Source organism: Macrotis lagotis, chromosome 1 (assembly GCF_037893015.1).
Source record: "Macrotis lagotis isolate mMagLag1 chromosome 1, bilby.v1.9.chrom.fasta, whole genome shotgun sequence".
NCBI lineage: Eukaryota > Metazoa > Chordata > Mammalia > Peramelemorphia > Peramelidae > Macrotis > Macrotis lagotis.
In genome coordinates this window covers 99,190,385-99,213,468 of record NC_133658.1, presented here as the reverse complement: position 1 = coordinate 99,213,468, position 23,084 = coordinate 99,190,385, and the positions used below count along the sequence as shown (strand labels likewise).

The window sequence follows — 23,084 nt, the reverse complement described above, 5'->3', positions numbered from 1 at the left end:
ATATTTCTGTATGATGATTATGTATGTCTATATTTGTGTTTCATTCACTCAGCAGTTATTTACTAGGCCCTTAGTATATACCCATTCCTTTTCTGGGTCCTGTGTGGAGTATTAAAAGGGTATTTTTGGAGTGAACAAGATCTTCATGGGTCAAACAACTGGACCACAAGGTCAGAGACATGATAATTTATGACTAAGGTAACAAATTGGGCAAGGTCAAGATTCAGAGGGGCAGTTGGCAGTGTAATGGAAGGAGCATTGGACCAGAATTCAAGGAAAACCTGAGAAGACCCGAGTTCAAATCCCACCTCAGACACCAGGCTAGGTGACTGGGCAAGGCACTTTGCCTGCCTTAGTTTCCTCAACTATCTACCAGGGTTGTAGTGAGGATTATAAGATAATATGTGTAAAAGCATTTGGCACAGTACCTGCACATAGTAAGAGCTAGTTATTATTAATGATAATAATTTACTCATTACACAGAAATTAGATCATTTATAATAGACATAAAGACAAGATGAGGTAAGTTTTTACATCTTCTTCACAAATAATTCATGAGAAACTCTACTAAAAGGAGCTCTTTTTATATTTTCCAAAATAATCCCTGAGTAAATATTTTCTCATGAATTCCTAGTACTTACAATCCTTGTAACATTGAATAGGGAGGAGGAGAGATATTGTTTTTATTGGTTTGGATTTGTGTATATTTATGTGTGTGGGTCTCCATATAGACACAAATACATTCTGTATACACACACAGATTTGTCTGTATCTTTGCTAAATAGTCGATATGGAGGAGTAGAAAATGAGAACAGAGCTAGGGAAGGTTGATCCTTTACCATTCATTAGGATTTGATTTACATTTTTGCAGTATTCTAGACTGACACCAGCTATACAGGTATGAGTACACAGCCAAACTCTCTTTGTCTTCTTACAGCCTTTGGAATAATTCTGTCAATTTGTAATCATAAAATCAAGTTTATCCAGTTTGTTGCGTAATTCATATTTAGCTAAGAGCCAAAGTACATTGGTCATAGGGTATCTAGAGGTAAAAGAACCTCAGAAGTCATCAAGTCTTATCCTTTCATTTTACAGATGAGGAAATCAAGTTCTGAGAAATGTTCAGGTGACATAGGGAGTAAGGGCCAGGGCACTTACTGCACTGTATTCTAGTAGTCTTCATTGCAAACTGTCATTTCCATTTTGGACATTGTAGAATTTTGTAAAGCAGATACATCAGGGAGTCCTTCCATGCCATATCTTCATGCCTTTCACTAGGTTCTTCATATGGGCTGATAGCTGACAGGTGGTGCCAAGCATTCTCTTGACTCATCTGGCCAGACCCTTATTAACCCTTATTAAGACTGTGGGGCATGAGGGTGGAGTGTTGGGAAATTTCTCTCTGCATAGATAGAGCCATCTTCCTTATGTTCATTTGTCTCCTTAATTCTTCAGGCCTCAAAATCAAGCATCGGATGACCTCTCCTAAGCTTCTCTAAATATATCCCAGAAAAGGATGGCAGGAGCACTTACATTGTAAGTAAATGATAGTGAATACATAATAGGGACTTTCACAAAAGCAGTTAAGATTGAGGCTCCTCCAGTTGGGGACCTGTGTCATATTCTTATCTTGTCTCTACTTATACATCCTCTTAATTCCAAAACATCACAGAGTTTTTACTATTTTAGACATATTCAAATTTCAGAGTATATTCCCTTTTTTTCTAAAACACCACTGAAATATTACCCCCTCCCAATAAAAGATGATAGTGGACTTATACAAATTTAGAACAATAAGAGTAACCTAGTGAAGAAAAGACAATAATTTTTAATGTTGAAACTGCAAGAGTCCCATGAAGTAGCTTTCTAACCACATACATTTCCTTAAGAAATGTTTAATTTCATAATCAGACTGTATTATAGAGAACAGAGAACCTGAGGGAAGACTATATTTAGAAGAAAAATTCTAAAGCTTCTTTGAAAGCTGCTGAAGAACTTATAGATTATAGGAGTACAACAGAATGATTTTTTTTTTTTAGGTTTTTGCAAGGCAATGGGGTTAAGTGGCTTGCCCAAGGCCACACAGCTAGGTAATTATTAGAATGATTTCTTTTAAAAAATGGTTTAAGCTTTTGTCATTTATATGAATATAAAAACAAAACCAAACACAGAAATATTTAAAATGTCTGAAAGAAAGGTACAGCTGGTTGTTATGTTGGTTTTTTTTCCCCTCAAGAGAGATATGGCATTGGGAAATGCAGTAAGAAAGTATCCTCTGGGGTTCTTTAATTAAACTTTAGTCTATCCTTTTATCACACAAATGGGTATGTATTCACAAGTATCACCATATTTGACAAGGATTATCAAACCCAATCTTGATTTTTGCCATTCTCCCCTAATCCATACCTAAGATTTAAAAAAGGAAGACCATAGGAGAACAAAGACATTTATATCAATAAGCATTTTAATCAATAATCAATAAATATTTATTAAGTGCTTTTGTACTAGTCACTAGGCTAAATGATGGGGAAACAAAGGCAATTATGTTAATAGTCCCTGTTTTCAAGGAGCTCACATTCCAATTGAGACAACATGAAAATAACAATGTACTTATAATACTAATAGAAGGTAGTCTTAGAAGGAAGGCAATGGATGTGATGGGAGGATGAGGGAAGGACACAAAAGACGGTTTGAAGAAAGGGTTTGTATTGAATCTTGAAGGAAGCCAGAATATATTCCAGGCATTCAAGCAATAGGAAGCTAGGATAGCTGAACCCCAGAGTGCATGGTGGAGTAAAGTGGAAAATAACTGGAAAGGCAGAGCTACCTAAAGATAATAGACAGTCAGTCCCCAGAGTTTACTGAGAAGTGGCATGATTGGACTTGGCTTTAGGAAGATCACTTTGGCAGCTGAATGGGAAAATGGACTCAGGTGGGAGAGACTAGTAAAACTGGATTACAAGAGTCAAGGAGGATACGGAGATTGAGAGTCTAGGCAACCTGTAGGATAGTGGTGCCCTTGAGGGTAACAGGGAGGTTTGAAGAGGCACGTATTTTAAGGGAAAGATAATGAAATTTGTTTTGGATATATTGAGTATAAAATGCCTACAGAGCATCCACTTTGAGATGTTTCAAGAACAGAAAGTGATGAACCAGAGCTCAAGAATGAGGTTGGGACTAAAGAGACAGATCAGGAACTTTGAAATCAAGGGAGCATGTAAAGAAGAAAAACCACTAGGGGATATAAATTTCCCTTTGCAAAGAACAATAATTCACAATTATTTAGCATTTTGCATATAATATGTCATTTGTTCCTTAAAATAATCTTGGCCACCCAGAGGTAGATATATAACACAGGGTCAGAGTTGAGCCTGGAGTCAGGAAGACCTGAATTTGAATACTTACCAGCATGCCCCAAGGCGGAGGGGACAGAGTGTCTCACAAGGTAGATGGGAGCCCATGTAACCGGGGCAACCAAGCCAGGCAGGTGAGTTTCTCCATCTTAGAAGTGATAGGGAACACTTGAAGCTTCTAGAGGTCACATTTGAACTCGGGGCCTCCTGACTCCAGGTCTGGCACAATTCTAGCTTAGGAGCTGCCTAAAGTCCTATTGATACCTTAGCCCAAGACAACCCAAGCCAAGCTGAGAGAGCAAGGGAAACCCCTGAAGGGGGGGTGGGGCTGGGCAGGACAGAAGCTCCAAAGAGCAGGCAGAACACCTATACCCAAGGAGCCCTGACTCTAAAATGGGTATGATAACACCTAGTTCCAGTAGTGTCAGGATCAAGTGAAATGATGTTGGAAAGCTCTTAGGGGCAGCTGGGGGGGGGGGGCACAGAGGATGGGGTGCCAGGCTTGAAGTCAGGACCATCTTCCAGTAGTCTCAGACACTTGCTGTGGGCAAGTCACTTCTGTTTACCTCAGTCTCTTTCTCTGTAAAATGAACTGGGGGAAAAAAAAGGCAAACCATTCTGGTAAAGATAACTTTGCCAAAAAACCTAAATAGCGTCACAAAGAGTCAGATACACCTCAAATGTGACTAACAGCAACAAAAAAGTCAATGTTCTTAAGTTATATATTTTATATGATAAAGTGAAGTAGAGAATAAATAGGCTGTTCATCCCAACTGGCATTATTATGAGTCCTCAAATGATCACTGAAATTGTCTATGGCCTAGGAAACTTGAGATGGTAACCAGGGCTGGAGATGTTAGCAAGTAGAAAGCTAAAGGGAAGAATTTCAGAAACACCTTATCCCTTGAGATTCAGGAATATTGATTTAAAGTTTTAATTTCTGATGGTACATCTAAAGAGAGAGCTTCAGCAATTAAAGTCCAAAATATCCAGGAAATAGAAGTAAATATTTATTTGAACTATATGGATAACTAATATCAAACATTCATTTCAAATTGTCATTAGGACCACTGACAACAGAGGGGAAAAGTCACATCAAAATCATAATTTACTGTATAATGTGAAAAACAGAAAAATGAAGATAAATCTCTTATTTAGTAAGTGTATAATTAGTGTAGGGTCAGGAGACCTGAGTTCTAGCTTTGTTATCTGGTAAATAATTTCACCTCTCAATCTCTAGCAATCCTTTAGGTCAAGTGTTCTCTGAACATTTTAACAGTTGATAATTTATGTGGGAAATATAGTTTCTTATGCTGTGTCCTTCTACAGGTTAACAAATACTAAAATTTGCTGAATAGGTCATAGTAATGTCAGTCAAGGACTTATTAAGTGTACAGGGGCTTCTTAGGAAATGATGGTACCTTTTGTCTACTAGGACTTTTAATCTGAACACAGATAAATACAATTATCTGTATAAATAATGGTGACATTCTGATTTGCATTCAGCTTATAATTTTATCAAAATGTTCTGTTAACTAATTGATCTGGTTAATGAGTGACATTATAAACAGTATAAAGACCATTATTGAAGGAATATATGGCTGGAAAAGAATTGGACAAGAGGTTAAATGACTGTAATCACACATTCTGATTTCTTTAGTACTTTAAGGTTTGCAAAGTGCTTTCCTCAGAGCCCTGAGGGGCAGGTGGGGAAAATTATGAACCCCATTTTATAGATGAGGAAACTCTACTTTGAGAAGACCCAGATAGTGTTGAGGGCCAACTGGAACCCAATGTAGCATTCTAACCATGAACCATAGGTGCCTCTTTGGTATTATTTGTCTAAAGAGGCTGTTAAACCTCCTATCCTTGCATTACTTGTCCTAAGCAATGTAAACAGCACTGATGTCCAGTGACTGAGGGAGGTAAGAGTAGAGCCTCCTCTGTGTAGGGTAACACTCCTGGTAGATAGGGTTCTACAGAGCCCCCTGGCCTGCCAGGCTCTCCTCACCCCACCCTGGGGCAGGACCAAGGTACACGGGGTGGGGGGGCACTTCTGAAGGATTCTTGAAGAGGAGGCTGGCACAGCAGGCAAACATGTATAAGCAAAGGGAGGCGTGAAAGGGAACTAAGAATGACAGGTAGGACGGCTGTTACCCCCATCTTAGAGAGGACCTTGAATGCCTCAAGCTCCTTTGGGAGAAGGGGCTGGGACTGAAACCCAGGTTTCTCCGTTTCCAACCACTGGGAGGTCTTCGGTGCCATGCTGATGTCGACCAGAACCAAAGTAAAGTTTTCAAATTTGTTTCTCCCAACATCTGCACAAATTTGCCAGATGGAGCAGCTTCATTTTATTGAAACTGGGAAACTAAAGGAGAGAACCATCAATTTGTGGCATCCATAAGCTTATCGATGTTTGTATGCTAAATCTGACCTGTTCCTTCCCTCAAAGAACCGACACTCTTCTGGGGAGAAACAAGTGAACTCGTAAATATGGTTGAAAGGGGAAATGTCTACCAAGGGTGAGGTCCCTCGTTTGCTGGTCACCCACTGGGCTTCACTTTCCATGCGGTTGGAAGACAGAGGCTCTATCAATAAATTGCCTTGGAAAGTTCTCAAATGCACCTAAACCATAATGGCTTTAAAAGTAAGTATTTGCTTATTTTCTTTCTCGTCTTGGAGATGACGGTAAGCTTCTGCAGGAAATGGCTTTCCATGATTTAACAAAAGATTCAATTAAATTCCATGATAGTTTGCATTCACGCGGACCTCTGGGCACGGTGGCATGCAGTCTTCATAGGCCAGGGGCGGGCGCGCTCCCCTGCCCCCGGGCCGGGCGTTCCCTCTGGTCCCTTGGGCTCTAAATGCAGGGGTCCCCCCACGGCGGTTCGGGGCGTCCGCACCCGGGCGGCCCGCTCTGCCCGCTCTGCCCGCTCCTTGCCAGGGGAAAGGCCTCCCGCAGGCGCAGCGATGCGCGGGTCGGACTGGGGGCTCAAAGGGGGCGGCGGGCGGTTGCCCCCGGGACGCGGTTTTGGGGGGCCCTCCGGGCGGGGGCGCCTCGCCGCGCGCTGCCAGCCCCGCGGGGGCACTCGGCAGGGCCGCCAGCGGAAGGGCGCGTGCCAGGGCGGGGCGGGGCGGGGGCCGGGAACCGCCTCCGCCCTCGAGCCGCGGCCCTCGGCGCGGCCCGTGCGGCAGCGGCAACGGCGGCAGCGCGGGCCGCAGCCCGCCGGGGGCACTTCCGAGTGACGCATTGCAGGTACGAACCGGCCAATCACGGGCCTCGCGGGCGCGGCGGCGCGGCCCCGCGTTCTGGCGCCGTGCTCCTCCGCGCCGCAAAATAGCGCCCCCGAGGCGACGCGGCCCGCCCCCCCCCACGGCCTCGGGGGTCGGCGCCCGCCCGGCCGCGCCCCTCCCCCCGCGGCCGCCGCCGTTGGGCCCGTTGGGCCGTCCGCCGCCGACCGGAGGGTCTCGCGGGGGCCGCGGGGGGAGGGGCCGGCTCGGGCGGGCCGGCCGCGTTCCGTTATGTGCCGGGCGGAGGGATCCGCGCGGAGGGAGGCGTTTATGAGGCGCCGGGGGCGGCGGGGCCGAGTCAGTCCGAGCGCAGCCGCCGAGCGTGGAGGTTGTTGGGTCGCAGCTCGGGCGCCACTAACGCTAACGGCATGGTGAGTGCGTCCGCCCGGAGGCCCGGAGCGGCGGCCCGCGGGCAGCGAGCGCGGGCCGGGCCGCCGCGGAGGCCGGAGCGGCCCCGCCGCCGCCGTGGCGCAGGGGCCCCTCCCCGCCCCCACCCGCCCGGGCAGGCGGCGGCCCGGCCCCGGCCGAGCCCGCGGGGCGGCGGGCGCTTGTCCCCGGGGCCGCGCCGAGCCGCCCCTCCGGCCGGCCGGGGGCTGGGGGCCCGGCCCGGACGGGATGGGCGGGGACGGGGGGCGGGGGGGGGGGCCGGCCGGGCGGCGCGGCCCATCCCCCTCCGCGGGCGGCGGTTGGAGCGGGGCGCCGGGGGGCACGCGGCCGGGCACTCGCACCTGAGGGCGGGGCTCGTGACTTCGCCCGCAGAATGAGGTCAGTGGCTGGCGCTCCGGGCGGCGCTGGGTGTGCCCGGAGCCCCTGCCAGCGGCGGCCCGCGGGGAGCCGCGTGTTCGGGCATCCGCCGAGGACCTTTGTTGTGCGGGCGCCCGGCCGGCCGCGGACGCGACGCGGTACAATTTCCTGCCGTTGCGGGTGGGGAAACAAAAAGATGCCCTTGGCGGAAAAGGAAGGCCAGGATCTGGCCGCCTGGGGTCATTGAGTCCCCAGAGGCATTCCCACCCAGACCTTCCCCTCCCCCCGCCCCCCAAGACGCATGTAATAACTCCGATCGCTCGCTTCGCACCTGTAACTCTATATGAAGCGAGTAATCTGACGATTCTGTTAACCTGTGCTGGGGTCATCTTTAATTAGTGCTGGACCAGAAAGCCTGGGGTGGAAGCGATCTAACGAGACCTGCAGATGTTTACACTTCAGACTGGAACAATGACAAAAGACTCTGGGGGAGGGGGGGTGGCACTTTCTCTTAGATGTTTTTCTCCTGAGCCGCGTTAAAGCAGACTTAACAAAATTGGGAACCTTGCCTACTGTGCAGAGAAACGGTGGTCGTTCACAGAGACGAAGCATCGACTGTGGTGGTGGTACCTGCTGCTTCATGCGCTAGATACATAAAATCTATTCTTTCAAAAACAAGGAGGTAGTTAAAGAAATACATAAGGTTGAATTTTTCCAAAACGTGGGGAGAAGAGGGGATCTCTGCCAGTAGTCTTAATTCTGCAGTAAAATTTTTTCAAACATTGAGGTGTTCATCTGAGATATTTTCTTATATTTTTTAAAAGCTAGGCCCCGGAGAATATTCATACTTGATCATTTAAGAATTTCAATAGGTGACAAGTTCTGTATTCCTAGGTAGTCTAGATCGGGAGATAGGAAATCAAGGTAGCGAGACAATCTCACAACGCTAGGCTCTTGGAGACAAACTTTTGAGAAATACTGGGCTCTTTTAATAAACACCGTTTTGCATCTCAGTCTCTAGAGGAACAAGAGTAGTAGGAAGCAAAACCGTACCAATAGTTAAGGTGCTAAGGGAGTAAGAACTAGTCATCCCTCTTGTGACCTCTTACTTTCTGAGATAAACACATATTAATGAGCCTGGATTTTAAAAAATAGCCCCAAAAGTTAAGGTGATATTTAATTAGGGCCATAATTGAGTGCTAAATAAAAATAAGATTAAATTCATTTAGTGGCTACAGAACAAGGTTTTCGGGTTTGAATTTTATTACGTTATTTACTAAACTTAAAATATGCTTTATTTTTATCTTAGTGAAGTTGATTTAGAAATTTTGAAGTCATAATAAAGTGATTTTATAAACATTCCTTTGCATTGTTTCCAACTTCCCTAAGCAAAAATTTTTAAACCTTTTAAAAACTGTATGAGTGATTGGAGCCTTGGGGACAAACTTTTGAGAATACTATTAGTCTCTGTTCCTTGGAGACCTGCTGTATCTCCTTTTAATTGGGCTTAAATATCTTTAAGCATTTTTCTACCTGGAGCCCTTTTATTAGTGAGAATTAACTCTTCTGCTACATTTACTTTAATCCAATTTAATTCTCTGCTACCTGGTAACTTGGTTTGCTTTTATTTGTATGTAGTCAGATTTACAGTTTCAGTAAAAAGGACAATTTTTAGATTGTCCATGCTCATAATGTTCTTTTGTGTGTTATTGAGTTGACTAATATTTCGATTTGTAGACCACTAAGAGTTTAAAAAAAAATTCACTGTCTACAGACCCTACATGCTAGATAGAATCTGATGCCTAGCTACTATAGAAATGAAATGGTGCTTTGTTCTTCCTGCTTGCAGATAAATAAAATTTGAATGCAGGTGTTTGGAGCACTGGACAACACCATTCTTTAAAGGCAATTTTGGAGTCCAGTTTTTCTTAAGGAGTTTCTCAGCCATAGTTTGTGTATTATCAGGGTTCTGTTCTAAATGAGTATTCCCTGCTCGCACTGAGATGCACCAGGATTTTTGTTTATACAAAATTTACTAATATTAACAAGAACTGCAATTGCTTCCTGAAATCACCATCACCCTTGGTGACCTGAGGCTGTGGAATGCTTATGTGATCCTTGGCAATATTTAGAATTCACCTGCTTCCTAAATTTAGGGATAAGATGCTTGATTAAAAAGCTGACTAAACTGTAACCAGAAAAAGGGTAGGTTTTGTGGTGGAGAAAAGTGTTATTTTTCCCCAGAAGACTTAAAATTAGTTGTCTCTTAAATTTTTTTTTTTTTAATACTCTTTAACTTCAGGAGTTGTTAATCTCTGGCCTTGACTATGGACAGATTTGGGAATGCTTGGATCTGGATGGGAAAAAAACATTTTCATTAACTTTTTTTTAAATAAATCCTCTCCTTTAGAAACATTTTGAGGAAAAATCCCTAGATTACATCAGATTGTAACTGGGGTCCATGATAGGAACAAACAGTTAAGAATTCCTCATCTAAGTGATCTCCCTTGTTAACTATTTCCTCCTCCGTGTTTATGCCTATTTTCAATTTTGCACATATAGAACTTAAAATACATTTTTTTTCTGCTGATAAAATCTCAAATTCCTTGAATACAGGGACTGATTTCTTTCCCCCTGTATCCAGTGCATTTTATAGCACATCTGATAACATGTATATAAGTCAGTGTCTAATAAACAATTGGTGACTAATACTGACATGTGCATCTTAGCATTAGCTTCCCCCCTCCCCTCAGTAGGAAAACCATCATAGTGAAATGTGGGTAGTTTTCATCTTTAGCTGTTGAACTTGTGCACAAGAAAATAAAATTTAATAACTCTGGATTCAAAAGTCTTTAATTTTGAGAAACAAAGTTATGGGAAGTTGAGAGAAAATCCAGAAACTTTACTCTTTCTTAGTATAGACTTCTGGAAGAAACTCACACCTCTGCAAATAACCCAAATTTATGTAGTACTTTTAAGGGCTTAAAAATAATTGCATAGTAGTCCTTAAACTCTGCAAGCTTTTGAAGGTAAGACTTCTTTGTCCTCTCCCCTTTAATGATTCCTTCCCCTCTTTCCTAGCCCCTAAATTCCTGACATCTAGAACAGGATCTGTTTACAAAAAAATTCACATTTTTGCATTTTAAAAAACTGTTGTGGCTGAAATTGATTATTTTAAAAGCATGATTTTCTGGAAATTCCAGAGGGCTTTTCCCAATTCTTCAACCAATGTAAAATATGGAAATGAAATGTTTAATAGAGGAATGAAAAAACTAAATGATTTGACTGAGTCTGGAGTCCACAATTAAGTTTTAAACAATTTTAACTTTAAAGGCCAGATCTGTAAGAATCTTAGTACATATTAGTTGGACTTAAAATTAGCAGATCTGAAGTAAATATTTCTTGAATTATTTGATTTCTCTGAACCCCACCTTGATCTGACGATTCACATGTAGCAAGTGGTGTGAATCAACTCTTAAGAGTAACTTAAATATCTGATTTATGAACTTTAAGGTCTTTTGACCCTTTTTTTTTTGTAATAAACATAATGTGATAGAGTCGGGGGGGGGGGGGGGCACGGACGGACTTCAGTCGCCTACTTTTGAAGAAAAGCAGCAGTAAGTGCCAAAAATTAAATTAGAATTCTTAAGTCACATTTTTCTAATACCATAATAACACTTCCAAATATTTCTATCATTTATGTAGTGGTGCTTTTAAAGCATTTTACAAAGACTTTATCTCATAGCAACCCAGGGAGGTAGGTGCTATTATTTCCATTTTGCAGATGCAATACTTGAGGCAGAATGAGGTTAAGGCTTTTCCCAGCATCACATGATTAGTATTTGCGACCAAACATGAGCTCTGGTCTTTCAAATTCCACAAAAAGCACCCTATGTCCACTGCACACCTAACTGCCTCTAATGTTGAGAAAGCTTCCAAAATGAACTGTGCTCAAGTTTTTTTTTTTTTTTTGATGGAAACTTCTTAGTGTGTGCTATATGCCTATATATTTTAAAATGTTGAATTTTAAAGACTTGTCTTTGAGGCCACTGTGCATTTTCTTGGGTACTTTAAAGAAAGATTTCATCACACACTCTTTTAAAATTGTCTCTTTACAGGCTGATCAGCTGACAGAAGAGCAGATTGCAGGTGAGCCAACTGCCTTGATGATATCCTACCTACCTAGATTTTACTATGTGGTATAAGTTGAATAGTTGCTTTATCAGAAGATTAATAACAATGCATAGGTTTTTGGTGGGATTTTTTCACTTAATAAAGGTAATAAAAATATCCCAGTTTCATCTTCTTGCAGGTTAGTACTGTGAAATAAAGTCCTAATGACAGTTTTACCAAGAAAACATTTGGAGAAGTTAAGTACCATTTGAGCTGAATGACTATAGGGAATTCCTGTGACAGAAATTCATAGACAGGTAGTAATCTGCCTTGGTGTAGATACTATTCCCTCAACAAAATAGGTTTTTGAAGAATTTGAGTATGGAAAATAGAGCATACTATCTCCTACCTTCTTCACAGGGAAATGAGAGCTCTAGAGATATGATCTCTGAGACTCCTACCTCTAGATAGATGACCCTATGAATTTGTATAGGCATTCTCTTCTGGCTATAGAGCATCTTTAAGTTCTGAAAAAATCGTATTCTACTAAACAGATAAGATTTTATAATCGTGTGTAATCTCTTGCTAAGAAGAAAGATGTTTTGTAGTTCTTAAAAAAACTGGTTTGACTGGACCCAAGGTTAAATCTTCTGAAGTTTTAGCTGGTGGTCAACTGAAGAATAGTAATTAAAACATGAATAGAGAGCATCATTAAAGAATTTACCTATATTACTTATAATGAAAGTTGATGCTATTTTTTTCTTTCAAGACATTAGAATTCTTCCAAACTTAAATTGCCACCTGTTAAAACAAGTTTCACAAATCTCTGGATCGTAGAATTTCAAAAAGGTCTAGCATCATAGAAATTGCCTTCGTTATGAGACCATTGCCCTATTTTGATGACTCTCAGATCCTCTCTAGCCTTAAGTCTGTGATCCTCCATGATGGTGCTATAACAACCAACCTCTTATGAAATAATTTAAGGGCATAAGTGTTAAATGTATTGTTTAACTTGCTGACCTTAACATGGAGTTTACCATTGATATAAACAATAGAGGGATTATTGTGGTAATAGTGGAAAGGATGATGGATTAAGGGAAGTCAGAAATCAAGGCTTTTGAATATTGGCTCCATGTTTGAAAGCTGTGTTCTCAGGCAAATATTTCTGAACTCGGATTTCTTATGTCTTAAAAATGGGAATAATTTGTTACTTCACAGGGTTGTGGACATCGAATGAATCTATGTGTGTTCATATGTTTAATAAAGTGCTGCAGAAGCAAAATTATTATTTTGTTACTGTATTTCCCTGGAGTCTAAGATAATAAAGTCCTAAGCTTTTATCAAGTCTTAAAGAATCAAAGCAACTAAACTCAGATAATTATTATTCTCTTGGAATTTGTGGAACTAATGGAGCCCAAAGTTCAAGCCTGCTGGTAGGAGATTAATTTGGATGTGTTCTATTTCATTAATTGTTAGAATTCATGAAGGTATCGAAGGACGTGACTTTCTTAAAGGGCAGAAACATGGCTTTCCATAAATTTTCAATAAATTAAGGATTCTATGGTGAGGTTTTACCACTGCCTGATTATCAAGTCCAAACTCTTTTCTGATTTGCAATGTCCTCTTGAATCTGACTCTCCACCCTATCTATGTACTTGTCTTTGCCAATGTCTTTTTGTAGTTGCACACATATTTTGCTCTACTCGGGTAAATTTCCTTATTGCCCTTATAAGATGCTGTTTTTTTTCCCTACTTTTGTGTGTCTGGTCATGCTGCCTATCAAAAGTTCTTGCCATCTTGTCCATATGGGTCTCTTTTTTTGAATTCCCTCCTGATTTCAGAACATTTTGCTATTTGTCACTGTTAACTAAAATGTAAAGTACTTTTGAAAAAGACCAGTGCTGATTTAATACTGCCAATATTTTAGGTTTGATCTTTTGATGAACTAGTATTGCTGGCAAATATCAGTCCTGCTTGGGTATCAGTTTCTCATATGGCTTATGTCTGTAGCCTTACAAATATAATATGCCTGTCCTCTGGACTAATGGAGAATAAATATATATCAAGTGCCCGGTAATGGTGAACTTTTCAAAGTAGATCAAGAATGGATTAGAAAGAAAGAAAGAAACTAAAACAAATATTTTGTTCAAATAATATGGTGCAGTGCTATCTCAATATTGTTATCTCTACTGCTCATGTAGTTGGACATGTAGAGCTTTTAATAGTTAGACTGGAGGGATACTATGAAAATATTCTTGTGATGAACTTAATATTCCCCTATTTTACATGGAAAAATATAATCGAGGTTAAATATATTTTGCCCAAATGTCATGTAGTAAGGACAGAATTTGAATTCAAATCATTTTCTGATTTAAGTCCAGGATTGTCTATTATGTCATGTGGCATTTCCAAATTTAGTATAATTTAGTTTATAGCAATAATTGATATTTTAACATTTGCATAGTAGAAGCATAAACAGAAGTTTTTTCCAAAGACTTCCTCATATTAAAAGTTGTTTAATAAGCATTAACATGTCTTAGTAGTGATAGTGAAAGTCTTGAGTGCTTTTGATCATATTTTATGACTCATCTTTTCAGAAATCACAATTTTTTTTAATTATAGATAATTTGATGAGAAAGGGACTATGGTGTAGATATAGCTGTACAGTATAATTTTGGCATAGAAATGTGAATTTTCATGATAAAGTTTCAACTTAAGCATATCTAGAACAGATCTGATCTTGCTTTTAATATCAGTTACAGTAGAAGATAGCTATTCTTATGTTGCTGAGGATATTTGGTATTCTATAGCAGTGTGAATGAAAATTGACTCTTGGTTTCATGTTCAGACCTTTCCTGGGAGTTGTAGCTAGGATTACCTACTTGTACACTATTTAACTGTAGTTACCAGTTCAGGAATATAGATGGGCTATATGTGTTTATTGAACTAGATAAGGTATCTGTAGAGACAATTTCTGAAGTCTTGTGACTTGTGCATATTCTCTCCTTCTGTTATATTCCCCACTTCAGTTTGGTATTAAGTAAACCATAATGGTGTATTAATGACTTGACATGCCACTGTTTGTCAATCCTAAAATTTGTTCCCCTGCCACAAAGGAAAATGACTTATTTTCAGAAATCTGTAGCAGAGTATCTGTGATAATCATTTAACCCCAAAGTAGCATCTTCAAGGTTGTGAGAGAAATATTAACCTGTCTTTAATTTAGAGAAATTGTTAAATATCCTTTTATACTTACATAGAGGAAAATGGTATTTCTGAAATGACTCTTTAAGAATTTAAAAGGCTTTGTTAACTTTTCTAATCAGCTATATTAGTTAGACTTAATGTGTGGGTTTAAATTAAAACTGTGTCAGATGAATGAGTACTACCTGAAGCCTGTCTAATATGTGGCCATTCACATCTTTTGGAAGCAGTGACTTGGTTTATCAGTTTATCTGACAAGATATGTATACATGGATTCTGTACCCTGCCAATATTTTTCCTTGCCTATAATGAATAACAAAGAATTAGATATATTTCTATGATACTTCTTATATAACCATTTCTGCAGTGCTGTGCTACAGTCACAATTAATAGAGGCAGTTGTCAGAAGATGTTAGCCTCTCCCTTGTACCTATTTTCTTTCCCCTTTTCTATACTTAAGACCTGCCAATAACCAAGTGTTATCACTTGCAAGTGCTATATTTCATTTTCTTGTCACAACACTCAGGACCAAAATCAATTGATTCTTGGTAATTTGGATGATGTAAGTAAGAAAGTTGAAGTGAGGATTAAGGATGGAAGCAAAGAATTCTCAGAGGTTTTTCAATCCCCTTAATTTGTATGACCTAACCGGCCAAGTGGCCACTTTTTTTATAGTTTCTCTTGCCCCTGATAAAAATGAAATATCCCTAACTATAATATTACTAATTTGGAGATTTAAAGCCACTTGTCCTAAAATTCAGAAGGAGGTAACATTAAGACATTTAGCAGTCCTTCTCTCAAGGAGATTATAATTTAGTAGGGGTGGGGTAATATGAAAATTTACAATGAGAGGGGCTTACAGGTAGTTTTAACGAGATTATATGATTTTACCAAGTTAAGAATAGAAAAATGTGGATTTCTTTTTTTAAGATGAAAGTCATGCTTTACTTCCCAATTCAGAATTCAGCATTGTAAGTTAACATGCCCTTAAGATGCTATTCTGGCAAGTTTTTAATGTCTTAAAATTGGTAGCTAGCCAATTAAGTATTAAAATCCAGATAGTAGAAAAGATGGACAATTTGAACCCATCCTTCCCTTAACAAACTTTCTATTTTGGGAGAATTGTATACACATGCCTAAAATGAATACACAGTAATTTAGGAGGGGGGTTAAAAAACTAGCTTCTGGGTGAACTTGGAGTAGGTTTCACTCAAGTTTTGAATGAAACTGGGAAATCTTTAGGATTAGGATGAGAAAAGAGCATATGCTTATTCAGAGTTGATTTTTAATCCTTTGAAATTTTATAGTATAGATCAAAAGTTAAATGAAAATAGTTCTCTTAGTTTTGACTGTTGTCTTTAGAGCTTTGGAACTCGGGAGGGGGGAGTAGGGAGGGATCAAATGACTGTTGGAATGATCAGAACTTGAATTTTAATTGTTTTTTAAACAGAATTCAAAGAAGCCTTTTCACTATTTGACAAGGATGGAGATGGTACTATAACAACAAAGGAATTGGGAACTGTAATGAGGTCACTTGGGCAGAACCCTACAGAAGCTGAATTACAGGATATGATTAATGAAGTAGATGCTGATGGTAAGACTTAATATTTTTGCTGATAATGGGGGGGGGGGGACAAGTTACATTTCTAGTCATGGAACTTTTGAGCTCCAAGATTTTAATGTTTCCATATAACTCTTTTCAGGCAATGGCACAATTGACTTTCCAGAATTTCTGACTATGATGGCAAGAAAAATGAAAGACACAGACAGTGAAGAAGAAATTAGAGAAGCATTCCGTGTGTTTGACAAGGTACACAAACATCCTCTATTCTAGTAGCTTCAGCATGAATGTCAACAGCTTTTTAATGAAATTTTTCCTACTTTTAGGAAATTGTTTACTAGGGGAAGAGAGAATGTGGCAGGAATAAAAGACAAACTATCAATTTTTAAAGATGCTTCCTTTTATTTGCTTTATCACTATGTAAAAGGCTGGACTAAATTTTTGTCCTAGGATGGCAATGGTTATATTAGTGCAGCAGAACTTCGCCATGTGATGACAAACCTTGGAGAGAAGTTAACAGATGAAGAGGTTGATGAAATGATCAGGGAAGCAGATATTGATGGTGATGGTCAAGTAAACTATGAAGGTAATGTTTTGCTTCTAGCATTTTAATTGTTTAATTTAAAAGTCAAAACAGAAGTATTGTTTGCTTCTAAATTGAAAGTGAATTGAACTATTGGGAAATAGGATGTAAAGGTGTAGGGAAAGAGGACAGAAGAAGGGCAAGATTCCTAATTGGAGAAATATAAAAACTAGACTTTACAAGACAGATTAAGAATGAAATGAATAAATGAAGATGCTGGTTAAGTTTTTAATATATTACATGAAATAACAAGCAAGCTTAAGCTGATGCTGTAAAAGATGGTTGGACCTTTAATATTGAATGAGTTCAATATTGAATGAGTTCGTAACATAGAAATCTTCTAAAGTCCCCAACTCAAATTGATGACACACTTCTTTCCAAATTCATTTGGCATTAGTCCATTCTGTTTCTGAGAGAGAGAGAGTGTGTGTGATTATTTGTTTAGAGCAGTTATCTTTATAGTAGAGGGTCATATATATATATCTGTGGAGGAGAGAGTAGAAATGACAGGATCCCACAGGAGATAAAGCCATGACACACCATGGAGGAGGTGTTTGTGTCTGTGTTCTTGTTTGCATAATTTTTTTCCCCCATAGTTTTCTTGATCTCACAGGGTAGAAGCCTAAAATTACAGACCATTCCTTTCATATTATAAATTACTAGGCTAATATCCTCCAATCCTTTCATCCTTTTGGTCATACTCCCTAGAATTTCCTAGCCTTCCAGTTAATGTTCCTTACAAAGAGCTTTCCAGAATATTCTGGTCAGACCACCTTGGAATGTAACGTAACATTAGTTGGCTTCTATCATTGCATTCCTAGTTGACCTCTGAAGCTGGGATCCATTTAGTGTACAGTTGAGCTCTTAAATTGGAGGGTGGTGGATAGGATTTTGCCTTTATTCCTAATCATAGCTGACATTTATTTAGTACTTTTAATTTCCTTATTTCATTTGATGCTTTAAATCTTTTTGAGATAGGTAACAACTGACATCTTAGCTTCAAAGAGATTTTTTTGTTTTCTTTCTACACCGTTGTTTTATTAACCTTCATCTTTGAGGAATTGAGGAGGCTGTCTTTGTAGATTTGATGTCATCCTTCATGGAAGTTTTATACAAATCTAATAAGTCATCCATGTCTTCAAGTCCTAACTTATGACAGTGTTGAACCAGACTCAGGACACATGGACAGATCTCCAGGATACTCTCCCAAGAGTTGGTCTTTGAGATACATACTTGCCTATTGACAAACTCTTAGCATTTACCATGCATTCTCCTAATATGCCAGTCTTAGTATCACAAAGGCAATGAATACGGTGGTAGTCTTTGTGGCTAGTGATGGTGGTGTGGTGGTGGTTGATTAGGGGGACTAGCATGACATTAAAACAAAAGCAACCAAATTTTCAAAATAATTTGTTCAGCAGTCACCAGATTTAATGCACCATTGCAATGGAATATTATGATATCATTACCAGACAATGCAAAAAAAAAACACAACAAAATATCTAGAAAGATGTTTTTGAAACTGCACAGCCAAATCAATTTGGAATGAAGTGTGTCATCAAATTGAGTTGGGGACTTTAGAAGATTTCTGATTCAAGTAAAGGATGTCAAGATTAATCCCATCCAATGCAGAGATAGAAAAATGGAATATCTTGTAACTATTCTAAGAAGGATGGACAGCAAAAAATCTAAAAGGTGGGGGTCTAGGTGGCATAGTGGATAAAGCACCAGCCCTGGAGTCAGGAGTACCTGGGTTCAAATTCAGTCTCAGACACTTAATGATTACCTAGCTTGTGTGGCCTTGGGCAAGCCACTTAACTCCATTTGCCTTGCAAAAAAATAAAAAAAAAGATGGACAGTGAATGAGATTTTTTAAGCATCATCTGTTTAAGGAAACTTATCCCTGTTAATAAACTAATCTTAACAGTCTTTTTTTTAACTTTGGGGAAATGAGTGAAGTATTTGCCTGTAGTGAGTGGTTCAGTCATCATGCCCACAAGTTTTCAGTATCCTAGAATATAAAGGTCAAATTAACATTTTGGAAAATGGATGTAGAGTAAGAAGGAACTTTAGATTATTTAGTCAAACCCCACTCCCCCACCCCACCCCCAGTTTATATATGAGGAAACTGGTTCATTACCTCCGTCACAGAGGATTAAAATCACATATTCTTTGATTGCAAATCAAAGTTTCCTTGAAACTACCATACTAGCTTTTTAATGTTGGCAAGTGGGTTCTCTTAGAATATCTTTTTTTTTTTTTTTAACTTTAGTTCTGTACTATTTGTGTAAAATGTTTCCAAAACTGAACAGATTTTTGTTATCCATGCCAGTCCAGTCTTGATTCATTTGGGGCTTATCTTGTTATTGGTACTACTCCTATTTGGAACTGAGTTTGGTATATAGCAAAATATTATTCCTTATTGGATTTGCCCTTTGAGGATATCAACCTGAAATTCAGAGCTGTCTGGAACTTGGAAGAAAGGGGGCGCTTTGAGTGAAATAAGTCTGAAAATATATGTAGTAACTGCGTATTGCTTCATTGCTTTATCTACAAGTAGTATAATTATTAATAATTTAGACTGTTTTACCTAATTAAAACTGATTGCATTAAAGCCAATTCTATGATGGTCTAAAAGGTTTTGATGGGAGAGGAGGAGGGTGATAGTATATTTATATCTTAATTTGTGGAGTAGTAGAGAAAAAAAGAATTTAAATTATTGAGGAAAGGGGAAAATAGCAGGTTTTTTTTAGCTGATGTCAAGTATGTAACTTATATGTACTTTTTCTTTACAGAGTTTGTACAAATGATGACAGCAAAGTGAAGACATTGTACAGAATGTGTTAAATTTCTTGTACAAAATTGTTTATTTGCCTTTTCTTTGTTTGTAACTTATCTGTAAAAGGTTTTTCCCCCTACTGTCAAAAGGATATGCATGTGTAGTAATTAGGACTTCATTCCTCCATGTTTTTCTTCCCCTTATCTACTGTCATTGTCCTGAAACTTTATTTTGGAAAATTGATCAAGTAAAAAATATGTTGCATGTGGCTTACTCTGGATATATCTAAGCCCTTCTGCACATCTAAACTTAGATGAGTTGGTCAAATGAGGGAACATCTGGGTTATGCCTTTCTTTTTTTTTAAAGAAGTAGTTTTCTTTAGGAGCTGTCAGCATGTTGTTGTTGAAGTGTGGAGTTGTAACTCTGCGTGGACTATGGACAGTCAACAATATGTACTTAAAGTTGCACTATTGCAAAACGGGTGTATTATCCAGGTACTCGTACACTATTTTTTTGTACTGCTGGTCCTGTACCAGAAAACATTTTCTTCTATTGTTACTTGCTTTTTAAACTTTGTTTAGCCACTTATTTAAAAAAGATCTGCTTATGGCACAATTTGCCTCAAATCCATTCCAAGTTGTATATTTGTTTTCCAATAAAAAAATAATTACAATTTATCCATTGTTTCTTTGTATCTTTGAGTTATTTAAATTATGTAAATATTTTTATCTTAAGAATTAAGAACCTGTGGGGGGGGATAAGGCAGGTCAGGGTTAATTTATTAATGTGGAAAAATTTAGAATACTTTATTATATCCATGACATTTTAATCCCTATTTAAAATATTTTTTAACTTGTCAATATAAATTAACTCTGATATTGAATAAAGTGTCTATGTCATGGATAGTATATCATGGAAAATGTCTTCAAATTTGACAATACAAATCCATTTTTCTTGTTGGTTTTATCTTTCCATTTGGTTGTAGGAATGATCAGTTTCTGATGAGTGTGATCTGAGCCCATTAAAAGGGGAAAAAAAATTAAAAATAAGACTATCCCCCTGTGATATCAAGAGAAATTTCAAAGTCAGCGATATCTTCTGGCCTCAGAATTGATGCATTATTGAGTGTTTATCATTGACCAAAAGCAAGAAAAATCATATTCTCTTAACCATCAAATAACTTAGATTTGTGGAAACATAAGCATTTATTAAGTGCCTATACAATGCCAGGCACTGTGTTTAATAAACAGTTGGGGGTGGGGGGGACAGAAGAGGAATCCTTGCCCTCAAGGGCTCACAGTCCATACTTGTGCCAAAGGATCTTTGGCTTATATGCTCAGAATTTTTAAATAGAAATTGTTGTATCCCCTATGTCTCATTTCACAGTACTAAAGAAGAATGGAATTGAAACCTTGAATAAAAACTTTCTAAAAGAAAATATTAAGTAATTAACCAATGGAAAGGTTTTAAAGCAAAATGCAATATTACTACAAAAGCACTTTATTATATAACCTAAGTAAAACACTTTATCTCTATTAGCATGGTTACTAATTTAGAATCAGAATTATGAAGTGTAGCAATTTGTTGTAATGGCTTAAAATCTCTTATTATGAAACTAATTGTGCTTCGGCTATATTTTAAATTGGTTGGGGTTCTAGACAGGAGTTGAATGTAATAAAGTGTTGATGGGAGAGGAAAAAGGGGAAGCCAACTGTGTTATAATGAAAATCAGAAAAACATTTCCATATAGAAAGCTAGAGCCTGAAAAGAAACAATTATGTGAAGCTTTTTTTAAAGTCTATAAAATGTTAATTTTTTGAAGCTGTGTCCTGGTTGTCTGATAGAAAATTCATTGGATAAGAGTTCAGTTGTTTTAGTTTTACCCAAACTGCCCAACAGCCTCTGTCCTCTGTTTCCCCAGTTTCCTAGAAGATTTAAAGTGTATAATTGATTGTTCATGATAATGTACCCATAGGCCTAATTTCTGCTTATTAGTCATTTGGAACATTCTTTACTGTCAGTATTGGATAACTCCCACTGTTATGTGTGCTTATTTATTCCTTGTGTTTGTATTGAAAAAATTTTTATTTATATTTTGGAATATCCCTTTTTTCCCAGGTCATTGTTTTTACTATTGACTCTGGTATGTGCCGAATACAACTGTGTAACTTGTTCCAGCTAAAAGGAAGCATGAACTTAGAGGTCCAAGTCGGGTGTGGGTGATGCCTCCATTAAAGTCCTCTGGTACCTCATGGTGTGGCGACTGGATTCTTGAAGAATGCCCACAGTGTGCCCACAAAGCGAGCTTTGAGAAGGCTGGGGGAAAGGGGGGAAACTCAGTTGGCCCGGTGGCACTTAGCAGGACCAACCCAGTTCAGTTGTTAGAGCCTGGTGTGTTGGCTCTGGGGCAGTGAGTTCTCAAAGCCCCCCTAAGTCACAATGGGGTTCGGGCGTGCGCAGCGACCAGAGGTGGAGCCCGTTGCCATGCCCTGGGGCGGCGGGCCTCGGGGGTGCCCCTCAGCGGCACGTGCCGCCCTGCGGGCGTGCACGGGAAGGGGCATTGCCAAGCGGGGCCGGGCGGGGGCCCGCCCGTGGAGGCCTGCGGGCCCTGAGCACTGCCACCCCCGGGTCTGACCCGGCCGGCCGCCTCGGTGTGACGGGCCCCGGGGGGCCGGGCGGGACGAGGGGCGGGGCGGGCGCGGCCCCGAGCGCGTGCCCGCGGGGCGCGGGGGCGGGCGCCGTTCCCTAGCGACGGGAAGCCGGAAGCGCCGCGGCGCGGGGGGCGGGGAGCCGGGCCGCCCGCAGCGCCCCTCCCCCAGCCGCCGCGGCGTGACGGAGGCCGGACTCGGGCCCAGGACGCGGCCTTTGTTGCGAGCCCGGCGCGGCCCGGCGCCCTGGAGTGCGGCCCACGCGGGGCGGAGGGGGAGCCGGGGGATGCCCGGGCGCCAGGTGAGGCCGTGGGCGCCGCCCCCCGGGCCGCGCCCCTGGTGCTGGCGCGGGCGGGAGCCGCGGACGCGCGTGCGCGTGCTGGGCTGGGAAGGAGCGGGCCCGGGCGCCCTGGGTGGCACCTGGTGCGACTGGCACAGCGGAATATGGCCGCGGCCGTCGGGGGCGCAGGGGCCTCCGTCAGCATCGCAGCCTTATGAAGAACTTCTTCCAGAGGCCTGCTATGACGAGTTTCAAAGAGAACTTGAAACAAAGATGGCAAAAACATTTGACCTGTTTTAAAGCAATGGATTGGATTTTTTTTAGGGTTTTTTTTGCAAGGCAGTGGGGTTAAGTGGCTTGCCCAAGGCCACAGCTAGGTCATTATTAAGTGTCTGAGGCCAGATTTGAACCCACGTACTCCTGACTCCAGGGCCGGTGCTTTATCCACTACGCCACCCAGCCCCACCCCCGACTGGATTTTTTAAGAGCAAAAAGAATCATATAGGGGAAAAGTCTAGATAGTTTTA

At 40.5% G+C, this 23,084-nt stretch overlaps 2 protein-coding genes across 3 annotated transcripts in view; both read left to right on the top strand.

Annotated features, from left to right (window-relative positions):
- Nucleotides 1-5,973: 5,973 nt before the first annotated feature.
- CALM2 (calmodulin 2) lies at nucleotides 5,974-20,306 on the top strand. The gene is made up of 6 exons (XM_074205378.1): nucleotides 5,974-6,000; nucleotides 11,507-11,537; nucleotides 16,156-16,299; nucleotides 16,409-16,515; nucleotides 16,717-16,852; nucleotides 19,645-20,306. The coding sequence occupies exons 1-6, from the start codon at nucleotides 5,989-5,991 to the stop codon at nucleotides 19,671-19,673; spliced, it is 459 nt and encodes a 152-aa protein (XP_074061479.1). The 5' UTR covers nucleotides 5,974-5,988; the 3' UTR covers nucleotides 19,674-20,306.
- Nucleotides 20,307-22,364: 2,058 nt separating this feature from the next.
- Nucleotides 22,365-23,084, top strand: part of STPG4 (sperm-tail PG-rich repeat containing 4) — a 42,255-nt gene continuing 41,535 nt past the window's right edge. The window contains exon 1 of one of the 2 annotated variants that reach the window (XM_074205368.1): nucleotides 22,365-22,578. The gene's annotated coding sequence lies outside the window, so the exon portion shown is untranslated. The remainder of the gene's footprint in view (nucleotides 22,579-23,084) is intronic. The other variant, XM_074205362.1, reaches the window with a different exon arrangement.